Raw genomic sequence first — 26,798 nt, 5'->3', positions numbered from 1 at the left:
TAAGCACTTAGAAAATAGGCCACTCAGTCGAGGAGATACCGCCGTATCTTGTAAGGTCTTAACACGTGACTTTCGTCTATAAATCTCGTCTGGTCCCCCGCTTCATCCTCTCGCAAAAACGAATAAACAACAGCCAAAACACATATCTCAAGTACCAAGTGAAATTGTTGAATCCGTTTCGCTTGACTTGGCCATTCTCAGCTCCATTTCATTGCCTTTGTCAACCAACCAAACTTCAATAATGTCTCGAACCAACGGCCAGCCCGTGAATGGCTCCCGGTATGCCCTCTTCACGGATGTTCGATGTGTACCGAGCACTAACATAAAGAAGATCTTCGAACGGAAGACCCCTGAACGCAAAAAACCTAGCCGAAGTACCGCCAGTTAACGAAAACGAGATCGGTCTGCGCAAATACATCCTCACTCCTCCTCATGAAGAGCCATATTATCTTCCGGTACGGATCTCGGATCGCGAGACTCACGAAAGGCGACTAGACGAACAAACCGCGAATCTTGAGGAGTTGATAACACAAGGAAGTTGAAGATGAATGATGGGGTCTGCAGCAGACGAGTGTTGCTGGTTCGGAGAAATCTTTGTCATGAAGACTTGTGTATAGGCCATGGTTCACAAAACATTTGTATCATTGTTATTTATCGAAAGCGTATATAATGTCGGGTCATTCCAAATATCCAAACAATCTATATGGTTGTCTATTTCCAAAACTCGATGAGCTGGTCAGCCAACTCTTCGTATTTAACACTGGGAAATTCATGTCCAATGCTGAAGTATGTAATCTGCGCATTGCCTTCCAGCGCATGCGTCACATCCTCAACGGTATCATCTTTGAAAATGACGTTGTCGGTTTCTCCTAACACGACCAGAACCTTATCGTGGGCGAGACCGGTGCCGCTKCCTTCTCGTTTGCGTTGAGAAAGGAATCTTCCCAGTCTCTTCCAATTCTCTAGCTGCGACTTTTGCAAGATCGGACCATGTCTCATACTGGAGATGAATGATGGGATGAAGCCATCGTGATTCTCTACCTGCCAAGTCACAGCTTCCGCAGTCTTCAAAGATGGGTATGTTCGTGAGAGCACTTGTTGAGAAGAAGCAGTGAGCTCTTGAGTAAGAGCGTCTTCAACACCGACGGTCGCGTTGTGCGAACTATTGCCCTTTTTGGGTTTGACTAGCGGACCAGCTCTCAGTCGGCCTTTGACAAGGCTTGCAATGACGCTCTCCGGAAGCAAGCCCTTTGCATTCAAAAGGCGAGTTTGCCAGCCGACGTGAGAGTCACGTAGCAATCCTGACGGTGCAAGGAGAATCAAAGACGAAAGCAGGCCGTGGAAATGTGACGCAAAAGCGGCAGTAATACCGCCGCCTAGTGAATAGCCGATAAGAGAAAATTTGCCCGATGATGAACCAGTCCAGGATAGCGGTGATGAAGCAAGAACGAGGAAAATCTGTGTAGCAAAGAGTCGATCATCTTGAGGGATATCGCCTGGAGTGTCGGAGAATCCTCTCCCGAATCTAAGCCGTTGTCAGCATGATTAGTCGTTCATATTTGATCCGAATGTGGGCGCATACAAATCATAAATCATAACGCGACATCCTCTATCTACCAAGGAATGGGCCAGACCTCCTAGCGAAACGCATGGAGTGGAGATGCCATGAACGAGCAGGACCTTGTGTCCATCTTCCGGTCCCCATTCGTACACTCGAATTGAACCATAAGGTGTCGAGACATCGCGCGCACCAGGAAGAACATCTAGAGGAAGCACAGGCAATTCTCCATCCTTGGTTATTGTAGCAGACTGAACAGCCTTTAGAGGCGACGGGATGATTTTAGGTGGTGATCTCTCAGATGCCCATATTGCGCCGAGAGCCAGTCCTACCGTAAGTGAGGCCCCTGCAACAGCTAAAACAGGTCGTTGACTTTGAGAATTTGTAAATGAATTGGTCACAAAGTCACCCGCTTGCTGGAAGAAAGCCAGCGCCATTTCAGCACACCTCAGCCTGATATTGAACGGTCAATTGAGGCGGGAGAAAAGACGGAGCACTCAGGGAGAACGGCATTGACAGCAAGGCAGTCGCGCTAACGACAAATTCGGCTAAGCAAGCCATTCGGATACCTCGGGAGTCGGCTCTGATGATTCCTTATCAGCCAATCAAATCCTGTTATATGCTTTTCGAGCTCAAATTCAGTTTCTATTGGTCATTTTCGTCATTCGTCGTACATGTCAGACACAAGCAGTATTGTACGGAGTATATTGCGCCTAAAAACGATCAGACCTGCAAATATACTATGTAGCGTATTCGTCGTATCAGACATAAGCAGGACTGTACGGAGATAGGAGTTACAAAATGTTAATAATGCTAAGGTCGGCTAATTAGTACTAGAAATATACTTTTGACTCCTACCTCCGTATATTACATGGAAATATGATCAGGCCTGCAAATATACTATATAATATATTTATTATATTAGATATAAGTAGAACTATACAGAGGTGGATGTCAAAAGTGTTAGTAATACTAAGATAGATCAATTAACACTAGAAATGTTCTTTTGACTCCCACCTCCGTATATGACACGGAAATACGATCAGACCTGCCAGTATACTATGTAGCATATTCGTCGTATCAGACACAAGCAGGACTGTACACAGCAGGGAGTCAAAAGTGTTGGCAGTGCCAAGATAGGCTAATTGGCACTAGAAATGTACTTTTGACTCCCACCTCCGTATATTACACGGATATACGATCAGACCTGCAAATATATCGTTTCAGATCGTAACGCAGTTACCAAGTCTAGATCGCTAGATCAAAAACGTCAAGAATCAAACCGTCTTTTGAGGCACAACTATAGACTCAAACTTCCATTAAGCTTTTACGATCCGTGTGGCCATGCATATCTGTCGTATTTCCGCTCAACCACGGCACCATGCTTTTGAAATTCCTCCGATCAGCGTTGTACTTAAGCATGATGCTGGCAGCTGAACGGTGGTCAATGTACCGCAAGCATCTCCATTATAAGTACCTCGTGAAAGTCTCCGGATTTAACAATGGGTTTCATTTGCGATTGCTTCTATAAAAGGAGACGGTGAGAGGAGTCCTCCTTAACGGATTTCGATCATCAACATCGGCATCTAAGTCTTACAACGGCGCACATTGGCAGAGATGGAATCAAGGGTCTGGTTAATTACGGGTTGCTCTTCGGGGTTTGGGTAGGAAGCTCTAGCGAAGATAAAACAGAACAATGTGGTTCTGACTATTCGCAGAGAGCAATTTGTTCGGCAGAATATTGCACGCGGTGACAAGGTGATTGCAACCGGCCGAAATGCGGCAACGAAACTGGAACACCTGAAAGAAACAGGCGCCGCAATTCTGGACTTAGATGTGACCATTCCCGAGGATGAAATATTTGCGAAAATCAAAGAAGCCCATCAAATATATGGGAGGATCGATGTGCTTGTCAACAACGCCGGGTATATCGAAAGTGGTGCCGTGGAAGATATATCGTGCGTACCTCTTTGCCGGACTTATTCGGACTTTGGGCACTGATGACCTCGTGCTATCATAGGCTCGATAGGGTGTATCGATCCCTAGAAACTAATTTTTTCGGGTCATTAAAAGTCACCAGAGCCGTCATTGGTATCATGCGGGAACAGAAGTCAGGTGTAGTGGGATTCATTGGATCTGTGGTGAGCAGCTCCTCCTTAAAGCATGTCATTCAATATACTTATAACCAATAGGGCGGATGGAAAGGGTACCCTGCATCTCTTGCCTATAGCCTCAGCAAATTCGCTTTAGAATGTGAGTAATGCAATATTAATTCTTGCAATCACTAGTTTTAACAATTTCCAGGTGTTGCAGAGAATCTACAGGTCGAATTCGCTGCATTATTTGAGAACTGTGTACGTTTCATTGTCTTTGAGCCAGGTTATTTTCGCACTCAAGTCTTTGCGCCCACAAACGTCGTACTGCAACCGGCCAATATACCAGCATACGAACCGTTTAACAAGGCATTGGCCGAAGGTTTAAGTCAAGTACACGGAAACGAACCCGGAGATTCGGTCAAAGGGGTTGCCCGTATGATCGACGTTCTGACTGGCACTGGTATGGCCGCAGGAAAGGAATTACCGCCACGTCTACCATTGGGCACTGACAGTCTACAAGCCATACGCGCCAAGTGTGAAGCCACATTGAAACTATGTGACGAGTGGGAGGATCTTATAAAAAGCACGGATGTGGCGGCGGAATCGAAGGAATAAGGAGGAGATTTATGCGAGATGATGACTCATCCGACCTGCATATGATATCTAGTTACTACTGCTTAGGGCTAGAGCTTATGACAGGGAATGAACCCATCGACAGATTCTAATTGCTTTTTTGCTTTCTCTCACAGAGAAACATTAGTGTCTGAATGGGTAGCTTTTGAAGTGTACCCTTCATCTATCCCTGCCTCAGACTCAGACTCGTGCTCAGTGGCCGTTGAGAGTGCCTTTCCAAATCTTCTAAACCTGCTGAGCAAGAAACCAGGGATCTCGGATTACATTCACGTAGGTGATTGTCTCTTGAAGATGGTGTTCAAGGCTATCTTCGAACACTATTGGAGGTTGACGAAATAGGTCATGTTACGCCTCAAGCAATTGCAGCCAAACGAGTAAAGTAATATGTACCTGAAAAATTGATTAACTTATCTATTTAATATAACTAGTAGCTTTCAATTCTCGCTACCTGACATCAATATGCAGACTAGCCCGGTTAGGCATCGGATCAGAAGGCCGTCTAGTTTTGTATAATCTTATCCCTATCGATGTCCCGGGGCATCTGAATCCGTGGGGCTATGTGATCGATCCATCTTTTAGTCGGGCACAGCCTCCCGCTAAGCCTAAGCCGATTTTTGTCATTTGAATCATTCGACTAATCGGCATCAATGCGACTGAGTCAACTAGTGAGGTTTCCTTGTCCTATGATGTCATAGCTGTAGACAGCAGGCCTTGCATAAGAAACTCAACTGAATTATGTGCATGATTATCGCCTATTCAAGCAATCATGGAAGTAACTAAATATTGTATCGTCACGAAATACTGTGGTCTTGTTATTACTAGTTTGCTATGTTGGGTATAAAAAGCCCTAACCTACCCCGGATCTGCTTGCTTATTTATTTGTTCTTGGCGGTACATTACCCGTGTCTAGATGATATATCGAAGTAATCTAAAAGATCTTCTATCGTCCATCTATTACCCACAGAATCTATACTGCCATTCAATATTACATCAAAATGACTAGGGACGCTATTGTGCTGAATCGTGATACCCCCCGTGCCGCTGGCCTACGAGACCCGGCCGTCTCGGTATGCCATTTTACCTTTGCATATGAGATAAATCGTGTGACTAACTACTACCCTGCTTGTGACGCTAGCCGGACACTAGCAGACAGCAAGAAGAGCATGAACACGAGCTCGGCTCCAAAGGGAAAGCCTGGCTAAAATGGGGAGCCAATTTGATGGGCGATACCGTTTTAGCTGCGTGGAGTAGCAAGACTTTTAGAACGCCTAAGGGAGGAGTCGATTATCGTGCGAAGGATTGAATTACGAGTGCCGATGGGAATGATATTGATTAACGACACTGGAGTGACCCAAAGTGAGCGATTAGCACGTCTCCAAGTCTATAGCATACTTTCTGCGGAGAGAAATAGATGCGCATTTGTATAGTACTATTTCCAATATCATACCGATACTATCTGCAGCTATCTTAAGACCTTAGAAAATCCCGATATTCTTTCTACGCCTCTTCCTGATGAGCACTTGCACCATTTTTTTCACTGGCAAAAGTCTTCGCAACCATCGACGACGGGTCTCCAACCTCTGCATCATCTCCATCAAAGACAATTGCAACTTGCTCAAGGCTGTAGCCTTTTGTTTCCGGATAGAAGAAGTATGCCGTAAATGCGAAAACGATCAGCACGGCAAGGAAGACAAAATAGTATTTCCATCCGATAGCGGCCAAAGCAATTGGGTTAACGAAAGTGTTAAAGAAGATTGCGAGAATTGTTGCAAGCCATGTAACAGTCAAACCACGAGACCGGAGGCGGAAAGTCCAGATTTCGCAGGGATAGGCGGTCAAAAAGGGCGTGCTGGAAAGAAAATTGTTGATTAGCTTTTGATCATATCGAGCCATTGTTAAGGCAAGAAAGAAAGGATGACTTACAGAGCAATATCATAACCAGCAAAGAAAATGAAGAGGAAGGGGATGACGGCAGCCCCGACACCTGAATTCCCCGAAGAATCGAAGGCACCTGAAAGACCGGTGACCAATACATAACTGATAAACATGATCGCAGCCGACAGCATGAAGAGGGGACGACGGCCGACTCTATCGGCCAAGAACCCAGCGACGATAGAGAAGATTAGATTCCACATCTGAAGGCAGGCAGAGATAAGGGTCTGATCTTTCACGCTCTTGACGCCGACACTATCAAGAATGAGAGCAAGATAGTAGGAGATGACGCCGTTTCCGGACCATTGAGCAAAGATACCTAGGGTAATTGAGCAAAATAGTCTGCGTCGGTTTCCGGGGGTCTTGATCATTTCCAAATAGCTAGAGCTGTCGTGGGCTTCTTGCTCGGCCTCGATTGCAGAGCTGATTTCAATCATTTCGTAATTTACTAGAGGAGACGAAATATCTCCGCCAGCATGGTAATTTGCAAGAATGTTGCGGGCTTCTTCCTTACGACCGACGGAAATCAGCCAACGGGGACTTTCTTCGGAGAACAGAAATCCGGGCAAGGCAAGCAATGGCACCAAAGCCTGCAAAAGCGATGGGAGTCTCCATGCCCAGGACGAAGAGTAGGTTCTTGTAGCAAACGTGACCCAGCCGGCCACAGAGCCACCGACGTACCATCCTGACATGAAAAGAGCATTCCATGTTCCGCGTTGTGTCGGATAGGCGATTTCGTTCAGCAGTAGAGGTGTCGTCGAGCCGAAGAAGGCGGAAGCACCACCGAGGAAAAGTCGAGCCATCATGAAAGCAATGTCGTTAGGAGCGGCGGTTTGTAGTGCAACACCGAGGATCAACAACGCGTAGCCGATGTACACTGCAGGCTTGCGGCCCCATTTATTTCCAATGAACGCACCACAAGGGTATCCAATGAAACATCCAACCCAGTAAATACCATTGAGCCATCCTAGCCAAGCTCCGGATGGATTGTTCATGAAGGTATTCCACTGAGATAGGGCCTGGAGACCGTTCATCAGGGAGCCGTCGAAGCCATTAGAGGACGAGAATAGGACAAGGGAAGACGCAATCAGGTTGAGGCGGACAAGATGACCTTTTTTGTACCATGCTTTGTGGTCAGCTGGGAGGAATTGCTCAAGTTCACCAGTCACATTTTCGTTTGTTGGGTTGTCTGGTTCGGTTGAGCCCATGTTTGCTGGTGGATTCTCTTCTTGCTAGGCTCTTGATGTATACAAAAATAAAGGCCAAAGAAGGCTGATGTCCTACAAATATATCAATAGATCAGACAGACACAGCGAGGGAACAGGGTTATTTATGTGGAGAGGAATGGGGAAAGAGATGGCTTCAAGTCGGCAAATGTCTGCATGTCACACTTTTCAATTCTGGTATGTAGACTCCATTGGGAACAAGAATCTTCGGAGTCAAATTGCTCCTCGGGTGATATTGCGTGAATTATTGCATTGCACTTCTCCCGATTTTCAGCATTAGAAGGCGTTCCGGATTTTCGGGCAGAAGACCGCAACGCACTCCACAGCATGTTGCTACTACTCCATATGGAGAGACACCACGGGGAAAGCTTGTGTAGTGAGTGGTAAGCAGCAATTGCACTAGTTTTCCTCATTAGAATGTAAGATCTAGCAAGGACAGGCGAATAAAGGACGGAGACTGGGAAGGAGAAACGGAGAAACGCAGAAAAGGGAAAAGGGAGAAAAGGAGAAAAGGCGCCACGAAGGTCCACCACAAAACGAGAAACGGAGAATGTGGGCGGAATCGAAAGATCCATACAAGAAGTATGGCAGTTTGTAGTAGCACTTTCCTTTCTCAAGTCCCTCAGATGTTTAATCATACAGTGTGTGGCCGTTCAATTGACCCTAGTCCCTTCTTCCACTGGTCTGGTCTAGCCCAGCGCGCAGATTTCATGACATCGAGTATCGGAGAAGCGGAGAAAATGTCCAAGTGGGCTAGCTATGTGGATGGAGACAATTTAGGCGAATCATACAAGCTGTGATCTATGATCATACGGATATACGTATACAAACTTGTTTGAAATGTCTCCTTTCCACATGAACCAAGAGCGGTGACATCCGAATGGCCTCTTATCGGCACTAAGAATTCATAGCTTGATTGGTTTTTCTCCATTTCTCCATCTTCTTTCAAGAGATCTTGCTGATGGAGTCTTGATGGACAGCTGGGAACGGAGAAATGCGTGGTTCATTCGGTCTTTACTCTGGAAAGTCATGACTGGCGCCGGTGAGAAGTTATCGATGATTAAGCAAGTGTACGATTAGACAAGAACCATATTATCTCCAAGAGTCCTTTGCAATTTTCACTTTTTCCTCCGTTCAACCTTTTCTCCTACCTCCAACATAGTATTGCATACTGCAGGCCAAGATGTCGGAGTCTGAGTCCCAGATCAGAATATGCGAGGATTTTTCTCAAATCGCACGTGCAAATATTGAATCTCTGTTGAAACAATTGAACATAGACGAGAAGATTGCCCTCCTATCTGGTAATTTATGATACACACTGCTCTTGGATTTCATGTGAAAGTGCTAATCCAACTTTTCTATTTCAAATAGGCAATGACTTTTGGCATACGGTGCCTATCAAACGACTAGGTATCCCATCCGTACGACTATCAGATGGACCAAACGGAGTCCGAGGCACACGCTTCTTCGGCAGCATACCCTCAGCTTGCCTTCCCTGCGGGACCGGAATCGGAGCAACATTCGACAAAGATTTGAGTCGTCAGATTGGACATCTCCTTGGCGATGAAGCGAAAGCAAAGGGAGCCCATGTTGTGTTGGGCCCGACAATCAACATCCCACGAGGCCCGTTAGGTGGTCGAGGCTTTGAGTCGTTTTCAGAGGACCCTTTACTTTCGGGAGTTATTGCTGGACATTATTGCCAGGGACTGAAAGATAAGAATATTATAGCGACGCCGAAACATTTCGTGTGCAATGACCAGGAGCACGAGAGAATGGCAGTCAACTCAATTGTCACTGACAGAGCAATGAGAGAGATCTATCTTTTGCCCTTTATGATTGCGATTAGGCTCGGAAAGCCAGAAGCTATTATGACTGCGTATAATAAGGTGAATGGCACACACGCGTCGGAAAGTCTGAGATTGATAGGAGATATATTACGAGGAGAGTGGGCTTGGGATGGTTTGGTCATGAGTGATTGGTAAGGTTTCGAATCGGCAACCAACGAAAATGTTTCCCATACTGATTGCGTGGCCTGTCCAGGTTCGGAACGTACAGCACTTCAGAAGCCATCGTGGCTGGTCTCGATCTCGAAATGCCCGGATCAACGAGATGGCGCGGCAGTGCACTGAACCATGCTGTAGCATCGAACAAAATATCCAAAAATGTATTGGACAGCCGCGTCCGCGAGGTTTTGAAACTGGTCCAAAGGGCTAGTAAATCAGGCATTGCCGAGAATGCCCCCGAGATAGAGCTCAACCGAGACGAAGATAAAAAGCTGTTGAGGAAAGTAGCCTCCGATGCAATTGTGCTTCTTAAAAATGCCGATGATGTCCTACCGTTGAATACGAACAAAAGAGTAGCCGTTATTGGACCTAATTCCAAAATCGCCGCCTATAGCGGAGGTGGCAGCGCAACTCTCAAACCATACGAAGCAGTCACTCCCTTCGATGGGATTGCGGGCTCGGCTTCCGCGGGAGTTGACTTTGCGCAGGGAGTCTATGCCCATCAACTTTTACCAGTAATAGGGAAGCAACTTCACAAGCAAGACGGTAGGATTGGGTTTACACTCAAATTTTTTAACGATGCACCTGGAAAACCCAATCGAGAGCTGCTTGAAGAACGCGATGAGACTGACTTCAGCCCGTTTTTCCTCGACTACAATCATCCTAACCTTCGTCCTATTTGGTACGCTGATGCAGAGGGTAACTTTACCCCTGATGAGTCTGGTATATATGACTTCGGTTTGTGTGTTCGAGGAACAGGGAAGCTTTATGTCGATGGAAAATTGCTTATAAACAATGCCGACGAGCAGCAGCCAGGATCAAGTTTCCTTGGAACTGGAACCGTAGAAGAGAAAGGAACCCTTAAACTGGAGGCAAGACAAACATACCGAATTCTTGTCGAGTGGGGTAGCGAAAAGACGAGCAAGATCAAAGTGCCTGGTGTAGTCTACTTCGGACATGGAGGCTTCAGATTGGGAGTTGCTCGACGGATCTCACCCGAGGAAGGAATTGAGGCGGCCGTGAAGCTAGCTTCAGAGACTGACCAGGTCGTACTTTTTGCTGGCTTGAGTTCTGAATGGGAATCAGAAGGTGAGGATCGACTAAGCATGAAATTACCACCTCATAGCGATGAGTTGATATCTCGTGTCCTTGATGCAAATTCCAACACAGTGGTTGTTATTCAGAGCGGCACACCGGTTGAAATGCCATGGATCGCAAAAGCCAAGTCTGTTGTTCAGGCATGGTATGGAGGAAACGAATGTGGACGTGCCATTGCTGATATAATATTCGGCGATACGAATCCGGTATGCTAAATGCCCCTTTAAATGTAAAACTTCGTCGAGCTAACCACAATTTCGGAAATAGTCTGGAAAGCTGCCGCTCACGTTTCCTCGAACGGTCAAACAAAATCCCACTTATCTGAACTACCGCTCTGAGGGAGGCCGTGTGCTGTATGGAGAGGATGTATACGTCGGTTATCGATATTATGACGAGCTAGAACTCGAGCCATTGTTCCCCTTCGGTCACGGTCTCTCATATACTACCTTTGAGCTGTCTTCGCTGGACTTGAAGAGAAGTTCCGAAACGGAGCTTGAGATAAACGTGTTTGTAAAGAACACGGGACCACGGGCTGGAGCAGAAGTAGTCCAGATTTATGTGGCTCCCGTATCGCCACCCATCAAGCGACCAGTAAAGGAACTCAAAGAGTTTGCTAAGGTATTCATTGAGGCAGGCAGTCAGAAACTCATCAAATTGAACCTGGAGTTGGTACGGGCAACCAGCTTCTGGGACGAAAAAGCTTCAAGCTGGCGCAGTGAGGCCGATACTTACAAAATACTGGTTGGGACTAGCAGCCGTGGAAAATTCTTGGAAGGCGACGTTGTGCTCAAAGAGACGACATATTGGTCGGGCCTATAAGTTGATATATATAGAGACCATAGACTTTTTTCCTTCTCTTTTTGCAGTCATGCCATTAGGCATTGTACATAGAGGAGTCTTCGACAGAAATGCTAGACGCTATTCACAGTCGTCGATATTCGGTCTGTATCAGCCCAAGTCTGCAAGTGTATAGAGTTGACACTCTCGCTCCTATCCAATCGGGAGAGAATAGAAGTAAATTGTTGTATGTATTCGGCAGCACGTCTTGCTTCCGGTTCGTCCTCTCGAAACGGACAAGCCAGAAAGCTGGCTGCAATGTCGCGCACTTTGTATGTTAGGTGCAAACCATTTGCCTCCATACTTAGTGGCGAGCTGCTGTTCAAAAGAAAGAAAAGCTGACGGGCAATGTCCTCTCTTTTAGACCATACCCATCGCCTCTTTGATATTAATGTTTCATTCTCTGTTGTTGAAGCCAGTTCGATTGAGACCTGCTGTAGTTGCGCAGTTTCTAATTGATCTAGGAGCAAACTTTGTAGCCAGAGATGGGTAGCATGTATGTTGACTCTCATGGAAGCATTTTGTGAGGACATTTTATGCCCAGAGGCCTCATCGTCAGCTGTATGTGCCCATGGCCGGAATACCATGGGAATATTCTCCAGGGAGAACTCCAGGCTGTGTAAGCGATGCTTCAGGTGAGAGATCTGAAGATTAACATCACGTGTACGGTCACATCGACACGGTAGACTTGGATTTGGACATTCATCTCGCACGGCGAGCCAAAACACTCGTGAGAGTAGATTGAAGCCCATCATCACACACGGCATTGCTGTATTCGACATAGCCACCTCATCTTCACTCACCATCTCATCGTCTACCTCACACGGTAAAAGATTGGTCAGGTTGATTGTATCCAACGTCTGAGAATCCAAGAAAGCAAGGCGGTTTCCGAATGAGTCTTGCAATTGACTATGTCTATAGATATGATTAGTGTCTGGGGGTTGTCTCCATGTTTATGTAGCGATATGATACACTTGTCGATCACTAGAGATAGCAATTACTTACACATAAGCGTAAAATACCAACCAGAACCCTCTCTTTCTAAGCTGTCGCTCAATACAGTTCAGACCATGGTAATCAGATGTCGTAGTGAATTTGAGAAGCCGAGCGATTTGCATCATTTCAACCTCCGCCATCCGTCCTTGGTTATGCTCGCCTATCTGACGCAATGAGGCATATGTCAAATACGAGACTGAAAACTTCTGAAAGTTGATTTCGTCAAACCAGTCACGAGTTCGTAGTCTTGCAAGCGTTTCAAAGCAGTGATATACCATGTCCTCACGAGACTTGAAAGGCAACGGCTCGCTATAAGCTCTGTAGTATTCGAATCGGCTTGGCATAGTTGCTACTACCAAGGATGCTAGGGCGATCAGTAAAGCTAAAAAGCCGGAATCCGTGAAATCCCGGTCTTGTTTGAGACTTTTCCGAAGTGACGGTATATGTACAATTGGTACGACTGGATACACAAGCTCCAGAAAGTCCTCGATTATAATCATGAAAAGCTCCCTGTTGCATATTATGTCGGTTGGGTACTGGTACCCTTCACTGATTCTGTAAATTGTAGAATCGAATGGCCACGCTCGAGATTCATTCAATCCATGCAAATTGACTTGTGAGGGCGATATACTCCCATGGCTTCTATTCGAAGGTACTTCCATTATCCGAACATGTCTAGTTGAGTGTCAGTATTTATGCTAGTACGTACTGATTTATTTTTTTTCTTACGGGCATACCTTTTCTTCGGCCCTCGCACCCTCGACGGAAGGCGAAAGGTACATTGAAGATCCAGTCTTCGACACCTACCACACCGTTCATGTGGTCTCTCTGCGTCCATACTGCACTTGACCTTCCTTCTACGGCATATGTCACATGCTTGCGTGGTCAAATTCCCCCGAAGGGCTGGCCGAGCATTGCTATATGACATGTTCGCGGCTCAAAGCAGTTACCTCTCAAAAAAAGGGTTCCACTGTGTAAACTTTCAAAAACCAAAGATGAATAGATATATGAGGGGAAATAAACTTCGTACATGGCGAAAATGGAAGGGACTGGATGGATGTTTGACTTGTTTGCATCGCATATCATTTATGCCTCAGGCGTACAAACTGGCAATGCGAATACTGAATAGTCTTGCAAGCCAGTCAAGCTGAGCACGTAAGAGTCTCAGCTACTGTTCATGCATTTGTACATTGCCAACTTTCATATAGTTTCGGCCTCGTGCACTGATGAGTATCAACTCAATTTAGGGGTTTTTATTACGTAGAAGGTCTAAATTTTGCCCTAACCCTCATTACCTTTTCGAGTTAGCGTATGGGGGTAGGTAAACTAAGGTGGCTGGTTGAAAGTCGAGAACTGTCCATATTCGCAAAGCAACCGGCTATGCTCAAAGCATTTCTTCAATCCGTTTCGTATTCAAACTCATCGCTTTCCAACATATCTTCACAAAAAGTACTTCATGTCTTTTGGCCGGTGTGCCATCTTCCAACGGTGAATCCTTTGCGGAGCGGAGAAGCTTAGCTCGGGTTTAGCTCCACCCTTGAGAAAAAATATCCCAATCTCTCAACTGCGATACAGGAGTGATAGAACAGCAGAATCTGAAATGAATTGAACAAAATGTATTACCACACTTACGAAACCGTGTGCACCCTGCCGCTCAAGGCAGATTTATTTGCCCAGGCTGTTCATCCTTCTCAGTCAATCCTGTCAGTAGGATTGACTTCGGGACATGTCGAAACGTTCCGTCTACCAGCGGCCGAGCATAGCGAAGACGAAGACGAAGATGGTGACGACGACGAGGATATCGAAGGAACTTCGCATTTGTCAGCAACGAACGGCAATGGCACGGGCCATATAGACACGATCTGGTCGACGCGCAGACACAAGGGGAGCTGTCGGTGTTTGACGTTCAGCATTGATGGCGAGACGCTCTATTCTGCTGGGACGGATGGGATCGTCAAGGCTGCAAAGGTTGAGACGGGAGTTGTCGAGAATAAGATTCTCATACCTCAGGCCAAGTCGAAGTAAGTGCAACCTCGTACGGTGGTGCACGAAAAAAGTCTAACATTTGATTTAGGAAGAAAGTAGTAAATGACGAAATCGACTCTCCTTCTTTGATCCACGCGCTCTCCCCCCAGAACCTACTATTGGCAACTGACTCGGGCGCTCTTCACGTCTACGATTTGCGTATTCCTTACTCTCGGGTCACCGCACTCCCTGAACAGACATACCGCCCTCACGACGACTACATTTCCTCCCTCACGGCGCTCCCGCCGTCCGACACAAGTACTTCTGGCTACAGTAAACAATGGGTTACGACTGGAGGCACTACTTTGGCCGCTACAGATCTGCGCAAAGGTATTCTCCGCAAGAGTGAAGATCAAGAGGAAGAATTGATCTCATCCGCTTACATCGGCGGTCTACCTACAACTGGCTCCAATGTTGGCGAGAAAGTCCTTGTTGGTAGCGGTACCGGTGTCTTGACATTGTGGGAGAAGGGAGTCTGGGATGACCAGGACGAGCGTATCTATGTTGCGCGTCAAAGCGGGGAAGGTGAAGCCTTGGAATCGCTAGCCGTTGTCCCATCGGACGCCGGGTATGGCAAGATGGTTGCTGTTGGTCAGTCCGATGGAGCGATATCTTTGGTGTCGATTGGCCGAAACAAGGTATTGTCCAAAGTGCAGCATGACGAGGTCGAAGGTGTCACCGCTCTCGGATTCGACGTCGAAGGACGCATGGTCAGTGGCGGTGGTCAGATTATCAAGGTCTGGAGCCCGAGTATCTACAATGAGGGATATTCCTTTGCCGGTAGCGTGAGAAAATTTGAAGGGCCGAGTGATGATCTTGACAGCGACGAGAGCTACGGTAGTGATGATAGCGATACCCTCAGGGAGAGAGCCCGACGCAAGAAGAGAAAGCGCGACAAGGGAAAGAAGCGCGACCGAGAAGTCATGGGTTTCGCGGACATGGATTGATCTTTCTCGAAGTGAAGATGATTATGCACAGCATGGCGTGGTGTTTGGGAGTCTTTAGAAATATGCAATCAACCATTGTATACTACCTGCAGGCAAATACTTTCATTTACTGGCACTGTTCTTAGTAGTTGACAGAATCATCATGGTCATATATGGACATATCAAGACTGATCGAATCGTGTCCGGCAATTATCATAACTAGGAAAAAAATAAGAACATTGAACCACCCGGAAAGCACATCGGAAAAGGTACCGGGAAGCATTTACTCTGGTTAAAACCTTAGCCGACGCTTGGAGATGGATTGGCGAATTCAAAACATGACAAAGGATTACAAAACCTCCCCGACGGGGTTGTGGGGGAAAAAGCGACATGTGGGGTGTAGCTTCATGAAATACTGGTCTTCTATCCATGATGGAAAATTCTCAATTCTTTCTCCCTAATTAAACCTGATCAATGCGTCCAGGCATATCCAGTCGACTCTTCCAAGGCATCAGAGACTACCATACTAGATCTAGCATCATGGACTCCTTCGTATACAACGCCAACCCTGGACGGGTCGTCTTCGGTTCAGGGACCTTGAAACAACTCCCAGAGGAAGTCTCACGACTTAATCTCGCTGCTCCTCTCCTCCTATCCACCCCTCAACAAGTCAACCAAGCCGAGCAGCTTAAGCAAATCCTCAATGGCAAGATCGCAGGCATTTTCACCGAAGCTACGATGCATACCCCCACCGACGTCACGGAAAAAGCTTTACAATACGCCAAAGAAATAAAAGCAGATGCAGTCGTCTCAATTGGTGGTGGAAGTACCATTGGCTTGGGTAAAGCGATTAGTATCCGCACTGGACTGCCGCATATTTGCATTCCTACGACGTATGCGGGCAGTGAGATGACGCCTATTCTGGGCGAGACGGCGGATGGAGTGAAGAAGACAAGATCCGATCCGAAGATTCTCCCCGGGACGGTGATTTACGATGTCGATTTGACCATGACCCTCCCCGCAGCTATGAGTGCGACCAGTGGAGTTAACGCTATTGCTCATGCTGGTGCGTATAATTACCTATTTCAAGCATGAATACATACTGACGATTCCTACAGTGGAAGCACTTTATGCACGCAATACTAACCCTATTATCAACCTCCTCGCCCTAGAAGGCACCAAAGCCCTAGCATCATCCCTCCCGGAAATAGTGGAGAATCCCTCTTCGCCCTCAGCACGCTCGCAAGCTCTCTATGGCGCCTGGCTATGCGGTACCTGCCTAGGCAGCGTCGGGATGTCCATTCATCATAAACTCTGCCACACGCTAGGAGGAAGTTTCAATCTCCCACACGCCGAAACGCATACCGCCGTGCTACCGCACGCCATTTCATACAACGCGCCCCGTATTCCCGAGGCAATGACTAAACTGGCTGAGGCTTTGCCTGAAAGTAATGGAGACGCTATCCACGGTCTGAATGTGCTTCTGTCAAAGCTCAAGGTCAAGAGGGGACTAAAGGACTTTGGCATGAAGGAGGAGGATATTGATAAAGCGGCCGACATTGCAGTTAGCAACCCTTACTGGAACCCGCGGGAGATTGAGAGAGCGCCTATCCGCGAGTTGATTCGTAGGGTGTGGGCTGGAGAGCCGGCAAGGGCCGATTTGTAGATCAATGTTATCGATTCAATGAAATATGCGATAATGTATGAAATACAGCGAAGAGATATTACATGACTTGAGGCGTTAGAATTGTATGCAAATTCGAGGTGGGGCTAGACCCGCAGTGCATTTTGCCCATCAAAAAATTTCTAGACGAACTCTACCCCGCCATCACAACTTAGCAACAGTTTGCACATAAAATAGGGACACTGCAGATATATTGTGTATCTTACCTTCGATATGGCGTCAGCTCCGATTCTGTCTACGCCAGATACACATCTGCTGGAAGCCACAGAGCCTGTGGCTAGACCGAGCGAGTCGGGAATTGTCCGTTCCGACGACGAACTCTCCATCATCTATGATATTGAACGAACACTTGCTGAAATTCGCCAATCTCGATGGAAACGCATCGCACTCCAGTTTCCGGATGATATGCTCCCGGATGCTCCACGAGTATTCCAGCTTTTGACGCGGGGGCTGCAGACGAAGAATGCGAACACAGTCACGCAAACTTCGAATACGATTTCAGAGACGACACTCGCCGAAAAGACCTCCCAATTAGAGTTGGAAGACGACAACTCGCTCGACGAACTGCAACGGAGATTCTATATCCTGGCGGACACTTCTTATGGCACATGCTGTGTTGACGAGGTTGCTGCAGAGCATGTCGATGCTGATGCTGTTGTACACTACGGACGGGCCTGTCTATCCCCGACTTCGCGATTACCTGTGATATACGTGTTTACACACCGACAATTACCGATCGAGCCGCTCGTCAAAGCGTTCAAGAGTACCTATAACGACCCTACCGCAAAGATCATCATTACCGCCGACGTGACCTATACGGATCATGTGCAAGATGTCCACGATCGACTTGTACAGGAAGGATATACAAACCTTTTCGCCGCACATGTATTGCACAACCCTGCATCTGCCATTCCTAATCGCACCGTCCCGAAATCCGTCGAAGAGAATCCGGATACATTGAGCGAGTGGGAATTGTTTCATATTTCTGATCCGCCTACCGCGCTTCTACTTACCCTTTCATCGAAAGTTGCGGCCATACATATATATCCGACGGAGAATATCGAGTCTGAAGAGAACGTCCAACCACTGCAAGCTTCTACCACAGCCGCATTGCGTCGTCGATATGGTGTTTTAGTTTCGCTGAGCACTGCGCCTATATTTGGCATTCTTGTTAATACACTGAGCGTCAAGAATTACCTTCATATTGTTGATCATGTGAGGAAACAGATTGCAGCTTCCGGTAAAAAAAGTTATATGTTTGTCGTTGGTAAGCTCAATGCTGCTAAGGTAGCTAACTTCAGCGAGATCGAAGGATGGGTTGTGATTGGGTGCTGGGAGAGTTCTTTAGTGGATAGTAAGGACTTTTGGAAACCTGTCATCACGCCCTATGAGCTTGAGCTCGCCCTACAAAGCGATGATACCCGTGTGTGGACGGGTGCGTGGAGAAGCGACTATCAGGCAGTGCTGGATGCTTCCACAGTCGCACCAAATGCGATCGCAGAGACAAGCGAAAAAGATGACGGCGATGACGGCTCGGAACCCGAATCCGCTCCTCCAGAATTCGACTTCAGAACCGGTCAATTTGTCACCACCTCCCGCCCCATGCAGTACATGAGCAACGGCAGCAATGGACGCGCAGGGGGAAACAGTACAGCTTTGGCGAAACGAGCGAAGGGTGACCTAGCTATGATTGGTAACACAATATCTCCCGGAGCGGAATTCTTGCGCTCGCAAAGGACGTGGAAGGGCCTTGGAAGTGACTTTGAGATCAAGTATGAGGAAGACGACGAGGTCGGCGGTTCCGCTGTTGTCGAAGGGCGCAGGGGCATCGCAAGGGGGTATGTGGTCGGCGACGCTTCCGATCGGCATTAATCGATGGCGTTGCAGTAGATATTGGCACATGGTGTAGATATCAATGCATGTTGAATGTATATACGTGGTGCAATGCAATCAAGATACACAGTTATGTCGTGTATGTTGAAGGTAACCTTGTATGCAAGATCAGATGGTCGTTGGTGCAAACAAACATGAAACGTCACATGACTTCATACCGAATCAGGATCCAATGGACCAATAATTCCCCACAGGCCCGCAAATCATCCCAAGTCTCCTCTTAGTCTCCTGCTCTTAGACCGCAGAGCAGGTCGTGGACAGCCTATGACCACTGCTCCTCCTCCTCGACCATCACCCCTCGTATAATTGTCGACAATAATTCCTCCCTGCCAGATGGCTGTCTTTGTTTCGCTGCTCTCCTTCCAAAATCCGTTTTGAAACCGCGGTCATCTCCTTCCGTTTCCCCCGATAATGCTGGCCGACGCACCCATCTCACTCTCCGAGCATCGATCACCTCCTTTAGCTCAGCAGTATGACTCTTGAAGTCGGGAGCAACGATTTCAAGCATTCACAATTTGAGAGCGTGATAATGGAGAAATCTCTCCCAATGGACTCGCATATCGAAGTAGATGACGATGCTACTTCCATCTCAGCCTCGTCCGACATACAACTATCGACGTTTGAACGAGTACTCTCGACACACGCTCCCATATTTGAGTCGCTCTTACTACAGATTCCTACAGAAACCATCTTTCAACTATACCATACCTCCTCCTACCTCCGCAATTTCCTACAAAACTACCCAACAGCATGGAAATTCTTATCCTTTCGCTTACTCTTCCCATCTGGCTCTCAGAATCGGCCACTGTTGATGGGAAGTCCCGATCCTGCTGCGTCTCGCCAGTCACGACCCTACGCTTTGGACCAGCTCTTGATGCTGGTTGTCATTCCGATTAGTCCTTGTTTGAAAAGCCTGGAGCTCGACAATACCGCTGTGTCGGGACAAATACTCATATCTACAGTACTTCACTCCCGACGAGAGACATTAGAACATCTATCTGTGCGGGGTTGCAAAAATGTGTCTCTCAAGTACCACATTATCCCATATTTGACGATGTATGGGTTGCAATTTGATGTTGACATGGGAAATACCACCAGCAGTTCCGTGACCAAACAGAAACTCGCCTTGAAAAGCCTCTACACTTATCGTTGTCGGCATCACCGACGTCGTCCGTATCTCGGGTCCTCACTAGCACGTCGTGACTCAGACGCAGAGCCTACACACGAACTCGTCAATCTGTGTCACAAACTGGGAATATGGACTGATACCGCCTGGTGTACTAGCCCTGCAGGCCGATGTTTTAGACGACGTGGGTATGTATCTATGAGAGTTCCACATGGCGCTCCTGAAGTCTGGGTTGTATTCGACCGTCTATGGAGGTCAAAGAACTGGCTTGGCCCGATGAATTCAAGAGCTGAACAAGATAAGAGAAAGGATGGGAGACTTTGGGAACAAGAAGAAACAGGATACCATGGCGAAGCCCTAGGCACGGAAGACCGGTCTGCTTTTGGGGATGGGAAATTCGTTCCGGCTCATCTACGACACAGCCACAGGTTGTTTGTTGAGGATACCAAGTGCGATAATTGCTTGGAGCCAATAGGCGAGCGATGTGAGCAATGCAGCGTCATCATGCATTGTGTTGGCTGTCGGAAAACACTGTGTGCAAGCTGTGCCTACAGCTATCCTTATGTCCAAAATCAGGTTACGTGGGCACAATCGCCATTGACACACATGACCAATCCCCTCTGGTGGGCGCCGAATGCTACGATTTCACCTTGTAACATGCATGATCCAGCACCAGATGCAAATGTCGATAATTTGCCGAACCCTGCGACTACCGTTCAGTACCCGAATCTGAAGTTTCACTGGTGCTGCACAGAACCGATCTTTTCGGGTGGTGGAGGTATTAGCATTGGAACGACTACACGAGATGTGGATGTGGTTCGAGCGGCACCTTTACCGAAAGGTCGTGGATGGGAAGATTCGGAATTTGTGGGCTGTGCATCTAACAATCAGAGCACAGAAAACTTACTAGAAACAAGCACTTCGGAAGGACTACACCAACTTATTGGGCCACCAGGCCGCCAGATATCATCCTGCCCTCGCAATCTATGCAATGACTGCTATGATTCACCTCAGTGGAAGGTACACTGCAAGAGCTGTTCAAAGCCGCTTTGCAAAGAACACGACCTTCGAGGATTACGTCTACGGATCTGTGGGTATAAAGAACTTGCTGTTGAGAAGGCCGCCTTGCAGTCGCAACCGCCTTCTACTGTCCGAATGAACAATACCAATCCGCCAAGTCAACCTGGACCGTCACTATTCAGGCCTCGTATTAATACAGCTGCTGCGTTCATATCGCAGTTACAATCACAAGGACCGACCCCGAATATGGACCGAGATTCTCCTTCGGCTTCGAGCAGTGTGGCTGGAGATAATGTCGGACAAGGAGTTGGCGAAATGCATCCAGCAGTTCTCCAAGATTTCATCCGTGCCCGCGGACATGTGGGAGAAGGTATGGCAGCAGGACGGCGCGCAGGTCGCAGCCGATCTCCAACCTATTCAAGCCTATCTCGATCATCTTCCCGCTCTTCAGTCTATTATGACGCTGCTGCTGAAATCACCAAGTGGCAAGGATGTCGGTCGTACTTTTGCCCGCAATATAGGCCCTTAGGAGACCAACGCCAGCGCTGCCCTAGTGTACTACGCGAGTGCACAAACTGCTCGATTAACGTGTGTCAAGACTGCGTGAACACCAATCCGCCCTGCTCGTGCTCTTATTGTGAGGTCAACTACCTCTGTCCAAACTGCCTAAAAATCAGAGAGGAAGACGGTACATGCCGACGTGTAGAGGAAGAAAAAGCGAGAAAGGAAGAGAAATGGAAACGAGACATGGAGATGTTGGAGGACATCCTGGAAAGGAAAATTGCCAACGAGGTCGCCGAGTTTGCTGGTGAATTTCTAGATCTTATCTCCGATGGCATGCGTACAAATCTGCTGAGTGACTTCCAGCGTTCGTTGGAGCAAATGTCTGCCCTGACTCAGGGGAATCTACAGTCGCCGCATCCTCTTTTGCGGCTACCACAGCAAGTACCGCAGGCAGGCTTACTGCAGACACATGATGGAGGTGAAGTTGAGCACGATCGATTCCCATTCGATCAGAACAACTCAGATGAAGATATGATTAATGACGAGGCCATTACTCCTATTGCAGACTGATTATCCTCGCTTGAAATCATCTGAGGGTAGTCATCGCCATCTCTTCAACTCTTTATCCATTGCATCCAGGCGCAAACGCGGTTCCGGCATAGAAGGGTAGGGCAAGGTTTAATTCAACAAAACAAGCAAGCATTTATTTCTTTCCAAATTTGTTTCACTGAGGGGATCATCACGGCTATACATGCAAGGAAGGCGTTTACTCAGGTAATACCATGGTTATTCATATTCCCGGGCTATGTGCTTTTGCATTTTCGAGATTGTTTTTCTTTTATGGATACCATTGTTCTATTCGAGAACTATTTGCTAGTGACATTAATCAATATATTCCATCCCTCGAAATTATGATCTTGTGGCCCAATATCCGTATGTTCATGATATACACATCTAATCATACATACATAATATACACGTATCACTACCTATGTTCAAGTCAATTCAGCGCCTCTTCGCTTCTATCCTAGCACCACGTCCCCTCAGTACAGGCTCAGACACAACCCCAAGAACCTCCAACCCTTTCAACCCAACCACAACACCCAACCCAATCACGCATGCAACCGTTAATCCATGAACAGCCCACCAGATATGCTGCACTCCAGCCGGACACATCTGTATTTCGTAGCGCCACTGGTTCACCTCCGGATTCGTGTCGAACCATATCGATAACAGGGCTGCGTTGCCACCGTATTCACCCATCATTGAGCGCAGAGTTACTTCCCGGATTGAGGGATCTGTAGATTCTGTAGTTGGAGAAGATGATGGCGAGTAACGACTCGCATCCCACTGCCATGATCTGGTGTGTTCTTGTCCTTCTGACTCTGAATGGTCTGATGGGGGTGTTTCGTGGTGATTTCGCCTGACGAAATGCACAACATCACACCCCTCATGATCATGTCCCGTCAGAATCAACCCCCGTCTCCCTTTACCCGCGACAGGTGCGGCGCTATCTCCACTCATACCAAATATTCCTTGCAGAATCGCATTTGTGCTGACGTGTTCACTCAAGTGGTTCTGTTCCCGGAGCCCGTCTTTCCGCCATCGAAGCGGATCATTTTCATTATCGGGCGTATCATCCTCGTCGAAGAATGTGAAATACGGTTCGTCAACGCAGATGCCATCGCGTTTGTGAAGGGGGACGTGTGTTAGTAGGAGAGTGAATGAAGTTTGGTCTTCGACGGGGTAGGAGCGGTGAGTGAGGAGGTCGTTGACATATGTATAGCTATCGGACTGGATGGATGGATCCAATGGAGGGCCGTCAAGGGTCAGATCATTCAAATTGATGATGTGGAGAGTAGGTCGTGTATCGCTTTTATTCGTCAAAGGAGGATGCGCAAATCTGATATCCCAGTTCGCGCGACCAAATATTCGCTCGAAACGTTCTAGTCGTGCTCGCGAAACGTCGCCTGCATATCCGATGTCATGGTTTCCGGCAATGTTGATTATCCTTTTGGACCAGGAAGAGTTATAACGTTGCAAAATCTCCAATTCTTCCTCCTTGCTACCCTCTCCGTAAGACTTTTCTCCTGTGATGGTAATATTATCATCAACTCTCTGCCCGCCGCGAAACACGCGCTCCCAAAATCTCCAGCCGCGATTTTCGAATTCTTCATCCGTCACCCATTGACTACCAATTAAATCCCCCAGTACAGTGACATGCGTCGGCCGACTCCACCACGACAATGTCCTATAGATATGTGCAAGATAATAATCATTCCCTAGTAGATCGAGCCGTTTCCTAGCCGCACGAAAAGCGAAGGGTATATCCTCTAAAAATATCGTTTGTGCGGTATCTTTGATATTAGTAGCAGCGTCCGGCGTAGACAGGAAAGCCTGGACATTCTCCCAATGCCGACTTAATCGTGGTATAAATTCATCGTCCGGCGAAGGAAGAGAACTATCGCCTTCAATCTGCGGATCGGCAAGAACTAGTAAACGGAATAAAGCTGCTTCGTCCCTCTCTCCATTCGCAGTCAAATTCCAATCGGCCGCATGCTGATAGAGAGTGTTTATAACGCTATTGGACAACCAAGATCCTTCGCGCGTCTGTTCATCGGCTGCGGTGACGACCGCTAGAGGAAACGCGCATCCCTGGAGCACGGGATATAGATAGAGCCAAAGCGCCGATGAGACGGAGAGAGGTATCAGGACGGTGAAGAGGATTTTCTGGAGTACGGTGCGAAGGGACATTGAGTCGAAGTTTTGGTAGCGAACGTCATGAATTGGATTCGTTAAATGTTCAATGCTGGAATATATATATATATATAGAAGAAGATTCAGAAATTTAAAGAACAAGAAAATGAGGATTCGAAACAAGAAGCGTGCATTGCTGCGCTCTTGTTCGATATTATGAAATGTTTTGAAGGTCGAGTTCCGCGATTAATCAATCTCTGCAAAGAAATGAGCTCCTCCGTTTTAGCCCTAACCCTAAGGGGTCAATCGTAACTACTAGGTCATTAAAACTTGTCTAGATATGGTTTCATTATTTGTTACAACACTTAAATCTGTTGAGTAATAAGGCTATAGTATACTACTTTTTTTGGCCATATAAGGAATGATCCAAGTACATATGTATCTGAGCACTGGCACAGCCTATCAGAATATTGATACAACGACAACCCTCGGAGAAGAAGTCTCCAACATTTGATTCTAGTAGGTATGTAAGCTGAAGTAATCCAGTTCACATAGTCAGAGCCAACTAAGTTTTTGGTAATTTCTATTAGAGCTGTTGTCACCATAAGGGTCTCAACGTTCGTGAGAAAAAGAAACATGCAGAGGCTGTAAAAATATTGGAAGTTATTACAACGATATTCAAATGCCAAATAAACGATGATCAGGAGATAATGACATAGCGTCTCCATCCAGTCCTCTTATGCATACTCTAAAAGAGTGGATGGGCTGCTTTCGTCTCGTTATTGACGTGCATTTCAGCGTTCGGCGTCTGGCGTCTTCTGTTTCGTTTGACAACGTCACTATTCCGGAGCTAGGGAACTGGGAAGTGATGGAATTTCCCGGTGCTTACCCGCTCCATAATATCTCCTAATTGTGAGTCATTTATCAATAGCAGTGATCAATACTGGCAAGGACTTGAAGGTCTGAAACGGCTGAAAAGGCTGGCATTTATAGACAGGGGCTTCGTCTGGACATGATGCTTGTACGACAAGTAGCGTTGGTCACATTTCGGTCTATATTCGATTGGATAGGTCCTAGGTACAACAATGAAATGAAATAAATACATGGTACCAGACACGTTGCTGCCTTGAAAGCTATGCACCGCGTATCTTTATCATGTATTCATTAGGTATCTATATGTAGTGTTTTCAGGGCTTTTTCTTCTCCTACCATGCCATCTTCCAAAGATGCTGCGCACTGGAATCAGTAATTGCAAGTCTTGAAAATCATAGCCCCCAGTATCATCTACCATGGCTTCCAAACTCCAGCTCGAGGGCGGCATTGCCCTAGTAACCGGCGTAAGGGTCTTCACTTCAAGGAAAATTCAAAAGCTTCGAGGCTTACATGCTAACGACTGTCTCATCGCCTGATAGGCTGCCGCGGGAATAGGCAAGGAGACAGCTCTGGCCTTCACAGAAGCTGGCGCAGAAGGCGTTGTACTGGTTGATTTGAATGGTGCCAGCGCAGTCATCGAAGAAATTACAAAGTTCGCTAAGAATGAGAAGTTCTATGCCATTGCAGTGCAGGTAGATGTCTCAGATGAAGATTCCGTAAGGGCCATGGTCGATACAGCCGTCAAGGAATTTGGGCGAATTGATTACTGCGTTCATTGCGCTGGGGTAAGTTCCTGTCTCTTACCTCTGTTATAAACGACGAGATATAAAAGCACGATGCTGATCTGGCTGCCTGTACAGATGGGCAATATCTCAGGCGCTACAACCGAATACCTCAAGACTGAGGTCTTTGACAAAACAGTCGCCGTGAACATCCGGGGTACCATGCTCGTTGTCTCAACCGTTTCAAAGGCCATGGCTAGTCAGGAGCCCCGCACGTGTCAAAATCCAAGCGCTCGAAACCTAACAGCGACTCGTGATCTTGGTCGTGGTAGTATCGTAACTCTGGCTTCAGTCAACGCGTTCGTTCCAGCGCCCGGAATGATGTCGTACACATCTTCGAAACATGCGGTGATTGGAATTACGAAGACGGCTGGTAAGAGGCTCAATCATTGATCTGCTTGGAAGATCCAACACTAACTCACAGATCTGAACAGCACTGGATAATATCAAAAACCACATCCGCGTAAACGCCGTCTGCCCCTCCTGGACAAATACCCCAATGATGCAAGCCAGCTTGCAGCGAATTCCGCAGCTAGGACAGACTATTCGGAAACTGTCGCCGCTGGGAAGGGCAGCTTCGCCAGACGAAGTGGTAGACTATATCATGTTCTTGTGTAGTCCATCGGCGAGTTATATCAATGGCTCGTGCCTTGTGATTGATGCTGGGTTGACGTTGACAGCGCATGGAGCTGCGAGTCTTTGACTGTACGAGCAACTGTTCGTCAAATATCGATATCATGCGATAAGATCGGTCTATTTGTTCTTTATATACTTAATATCGTTCTCGACACTCCAGAACCCATATCTTAGATCCTCGAGCTGGAAGGGTAAATTGGCCGTATCCGGCTGTCTGGGCATGCCGAGGTACTGAAGATCGTTGTTAGATCTG

The 26,798-nt window shown here is 47.2% G+C and overlaps 10 protein-coding genes across 10 annotated transcripts; 7 read left to right on the top strand and 3 right to left on the bottom strand.

The window, feature by feature from the left end:
- Positions 1-241: 241 nt before the first annotated feature.
- BHQ10_007366 (uncharacterized protein) lies at positions 242-542 on the top strand (the record flags this gene model as incomplete). The annotated part of the gene is made up of 2 exons (XM_040880053.1): positions 242-279; positions 332-542. The coding sequence occupies 2 exons, from the start codon at positions 242-244 to the stop codon at positions 540-542; spliced, it is 249 nt and encodes an 82-aa protein (XP_040735869.1).
- Positions 543-711: 169 nt separating this feature from the next.
- Positions 712-1,995, bottom strand: BHQ10_007365 (uncharacterized protein; the record flags this gene model as incomplete). Its single annotated transcript, XM_040880052.1, has 2 exons — positions 712-1,525; positions 1,583-1,995. The coding sequence occupies 2 exons, from the start codon at positions 1,993-1,995 to the stop codon at positions 712-714; spliced, it is 1,227 nt and encodes a 408-aa protein (XP_040735868.1).
- Positions 1,996-3,175: 1,180 nt separating this feature from the next.
- BHQ10_007364 (uncharacterized protein) lies at positions 3,176-4,269 on the top strand (the record flags this gene model as incomplete). The annotated part of the gene is made up of 5 exons (XM_040880051.1): positions 3,176-3,222; positions 3,277-3,516; positions 3,579-3,699; positions 3,751-3,811; positions 3,863-4,269. 5 exons carry the CDS (start codon positions 3,176-3,178, stop codon positions 4,267-4,269), a joined length of 876 nt encoding a protein of 291 aa, XP_040735867.1.
- Positions 4,270-5,282: 1,013 nt separating this feature from the next.
- BHQ10_007363 (uncharacterized protein) lies at positions 5,283-5,590 on the top strand (the record flags this gene model as incomplete). Its single annotated transcript, XM_040880050.1, has 2 exons — positions 5,283-5,354; positions 5,423-5,590. The coding sequence occupies 2 exons, from the start codon at positions 5,283-5,285 to the stop codon at positions 5,588-5,590; spliced, it is 240 nt and encodes a 79-aa protein (XP_040735866.1).
- Positions 5,591-5,784: 194 nt separating this feature from the next.
- Positions 5,785-7,427, bottom strand: BHQ10_007362 (uncharacterized protein; the record flags this gene model as incomplete). The annotated part of the gene is made up of 2 exons (XM_040880049.1): positions 5,785-6,136; positions 6,211-7,427. 2 exons carry the CDS (start codon positions 7,425-7,427, stop codon positions 5,785-5,787), a joined length of 1,569 nt encoding a protein of 522 aa, XP_040735865.1.
- A 1,201-nt stretch (positions 7,428-8,628) lies between these two features.
- Positions 8,629-11,365, top strand: BHQ10_007361 (uncharacterized protein; the record flags this gene model as incomplete). The annotated part of the gene is made up of 4 exons (XM_040880048.1): positions 8,629-8,746; positions 8,817-9,423; positions 9,486-10,752; positions 10,814-11,365. 4 exons carry the CDS (start codon positions 8,629-8,631, stop codon positions 11,363-11,365), a joined length of 2,544 nt encoding a protein of 847 aa, XP_040735864.1.
- A 2,628-nt stretch (positions 11,366-13,993) lies between these two features.
- On the top strand, positions 13,994-15,351 carry BHQ10_007360 (uncharacterized protein; the record flags this gene model as incomplete). The annotated part of the gene is made up of 2 exons (XM_040880047.1): positions 13,994-14,400; positions 14,454-15,351. 2 exons carry the CDS (start codon positions 13,994-13,996, stop codon positions 15,349-15,351), a joined length of 1,305 nt encoding a protein of 434 aa, XP_040735863.1.
- A 519-nt stretch (positions 15,352-15,870) lies between these two features.
- BHQ10_007359 (uncharacterized protein) lies at positions 15,871-22,127 on the top strand (the record flags this gene model as incomplete). Its single annotated transcript, XM_040880045.1, has 6 exons — positions 15,871-16,396; positions 16,449-16,955; positions 17,259-18,852; positions 21,273-21,546; positions 21,583-21,641; positions 21,731-22,127. The coding sequence occupies 6 exons, from the start codon at positions 15,871-15,873 to the stop codon at positions 22,125-22,127; spliced, it is 3,357 nt and encodes a 1,118-aa protein (XP_040735862.1).
- A 435-nt stretch (positions 22,128-22,562) lies between these two features.
- BHQ10_007358 (uncharacterized protein) lies at positions 22,563-24,311 on the bottom strand (the record flags this gene model as incomplete). The annotated part of the gene is made up of 1 exon (XM_040880044.1): positions 22,563-24,311. One exon carries the CDS (start codon positions 24,309-24,311, stop codon positions 22,563-22,565), a length of 1,749 nt encoding a protein of 582 aa, XP_040735861.1.
- A 1,232-nt stretch (positions 24,312-25,543) lies between these two features.
- BHQ10_007357 (uncharacterized protein) lies at positions 25,544-26,612 on the top strand (the record flags this gene model as incomplete). Its single annotated transcript, XM_040880043.1, has 4 exons — positions 25,544-25,591; positions 25,667-25,912; positions 25,988-26,282; positions 26,344-26,612. The coding sequence occupies 4 exons, from the start codon at positions 25,544-25,546 to the stop codon at positions 26,610-26,612; spliced, it is 858 nt and encodes a 285-aa protein (XP_040735860.1).
- Between the last annotated feature and the right edge of the window lie 186 nt (positions 26,613-26,798).

Source organism: Talaromyces amestolkiae (genome assembly GCF_001896365.1).
Source record: "Talaromyces amestolkiae strain CIB chromosome Unknown scaffold15.1, whole genome shotgun sequence".
Classification (NCBI taxonomy): domain Eukaryota; kingdom Fungi; phylum Ascomycota; class Eurotiomycetes; order Eurotiales; family Trichocomaceae; genus Talaromyces; species Talaromyces amestolkiae.
The sequence above is the reverse complement of the archived record's forward strand: the minus strand, read 5'-3'. Positions and strand labels throughout refer to the sequence as shown.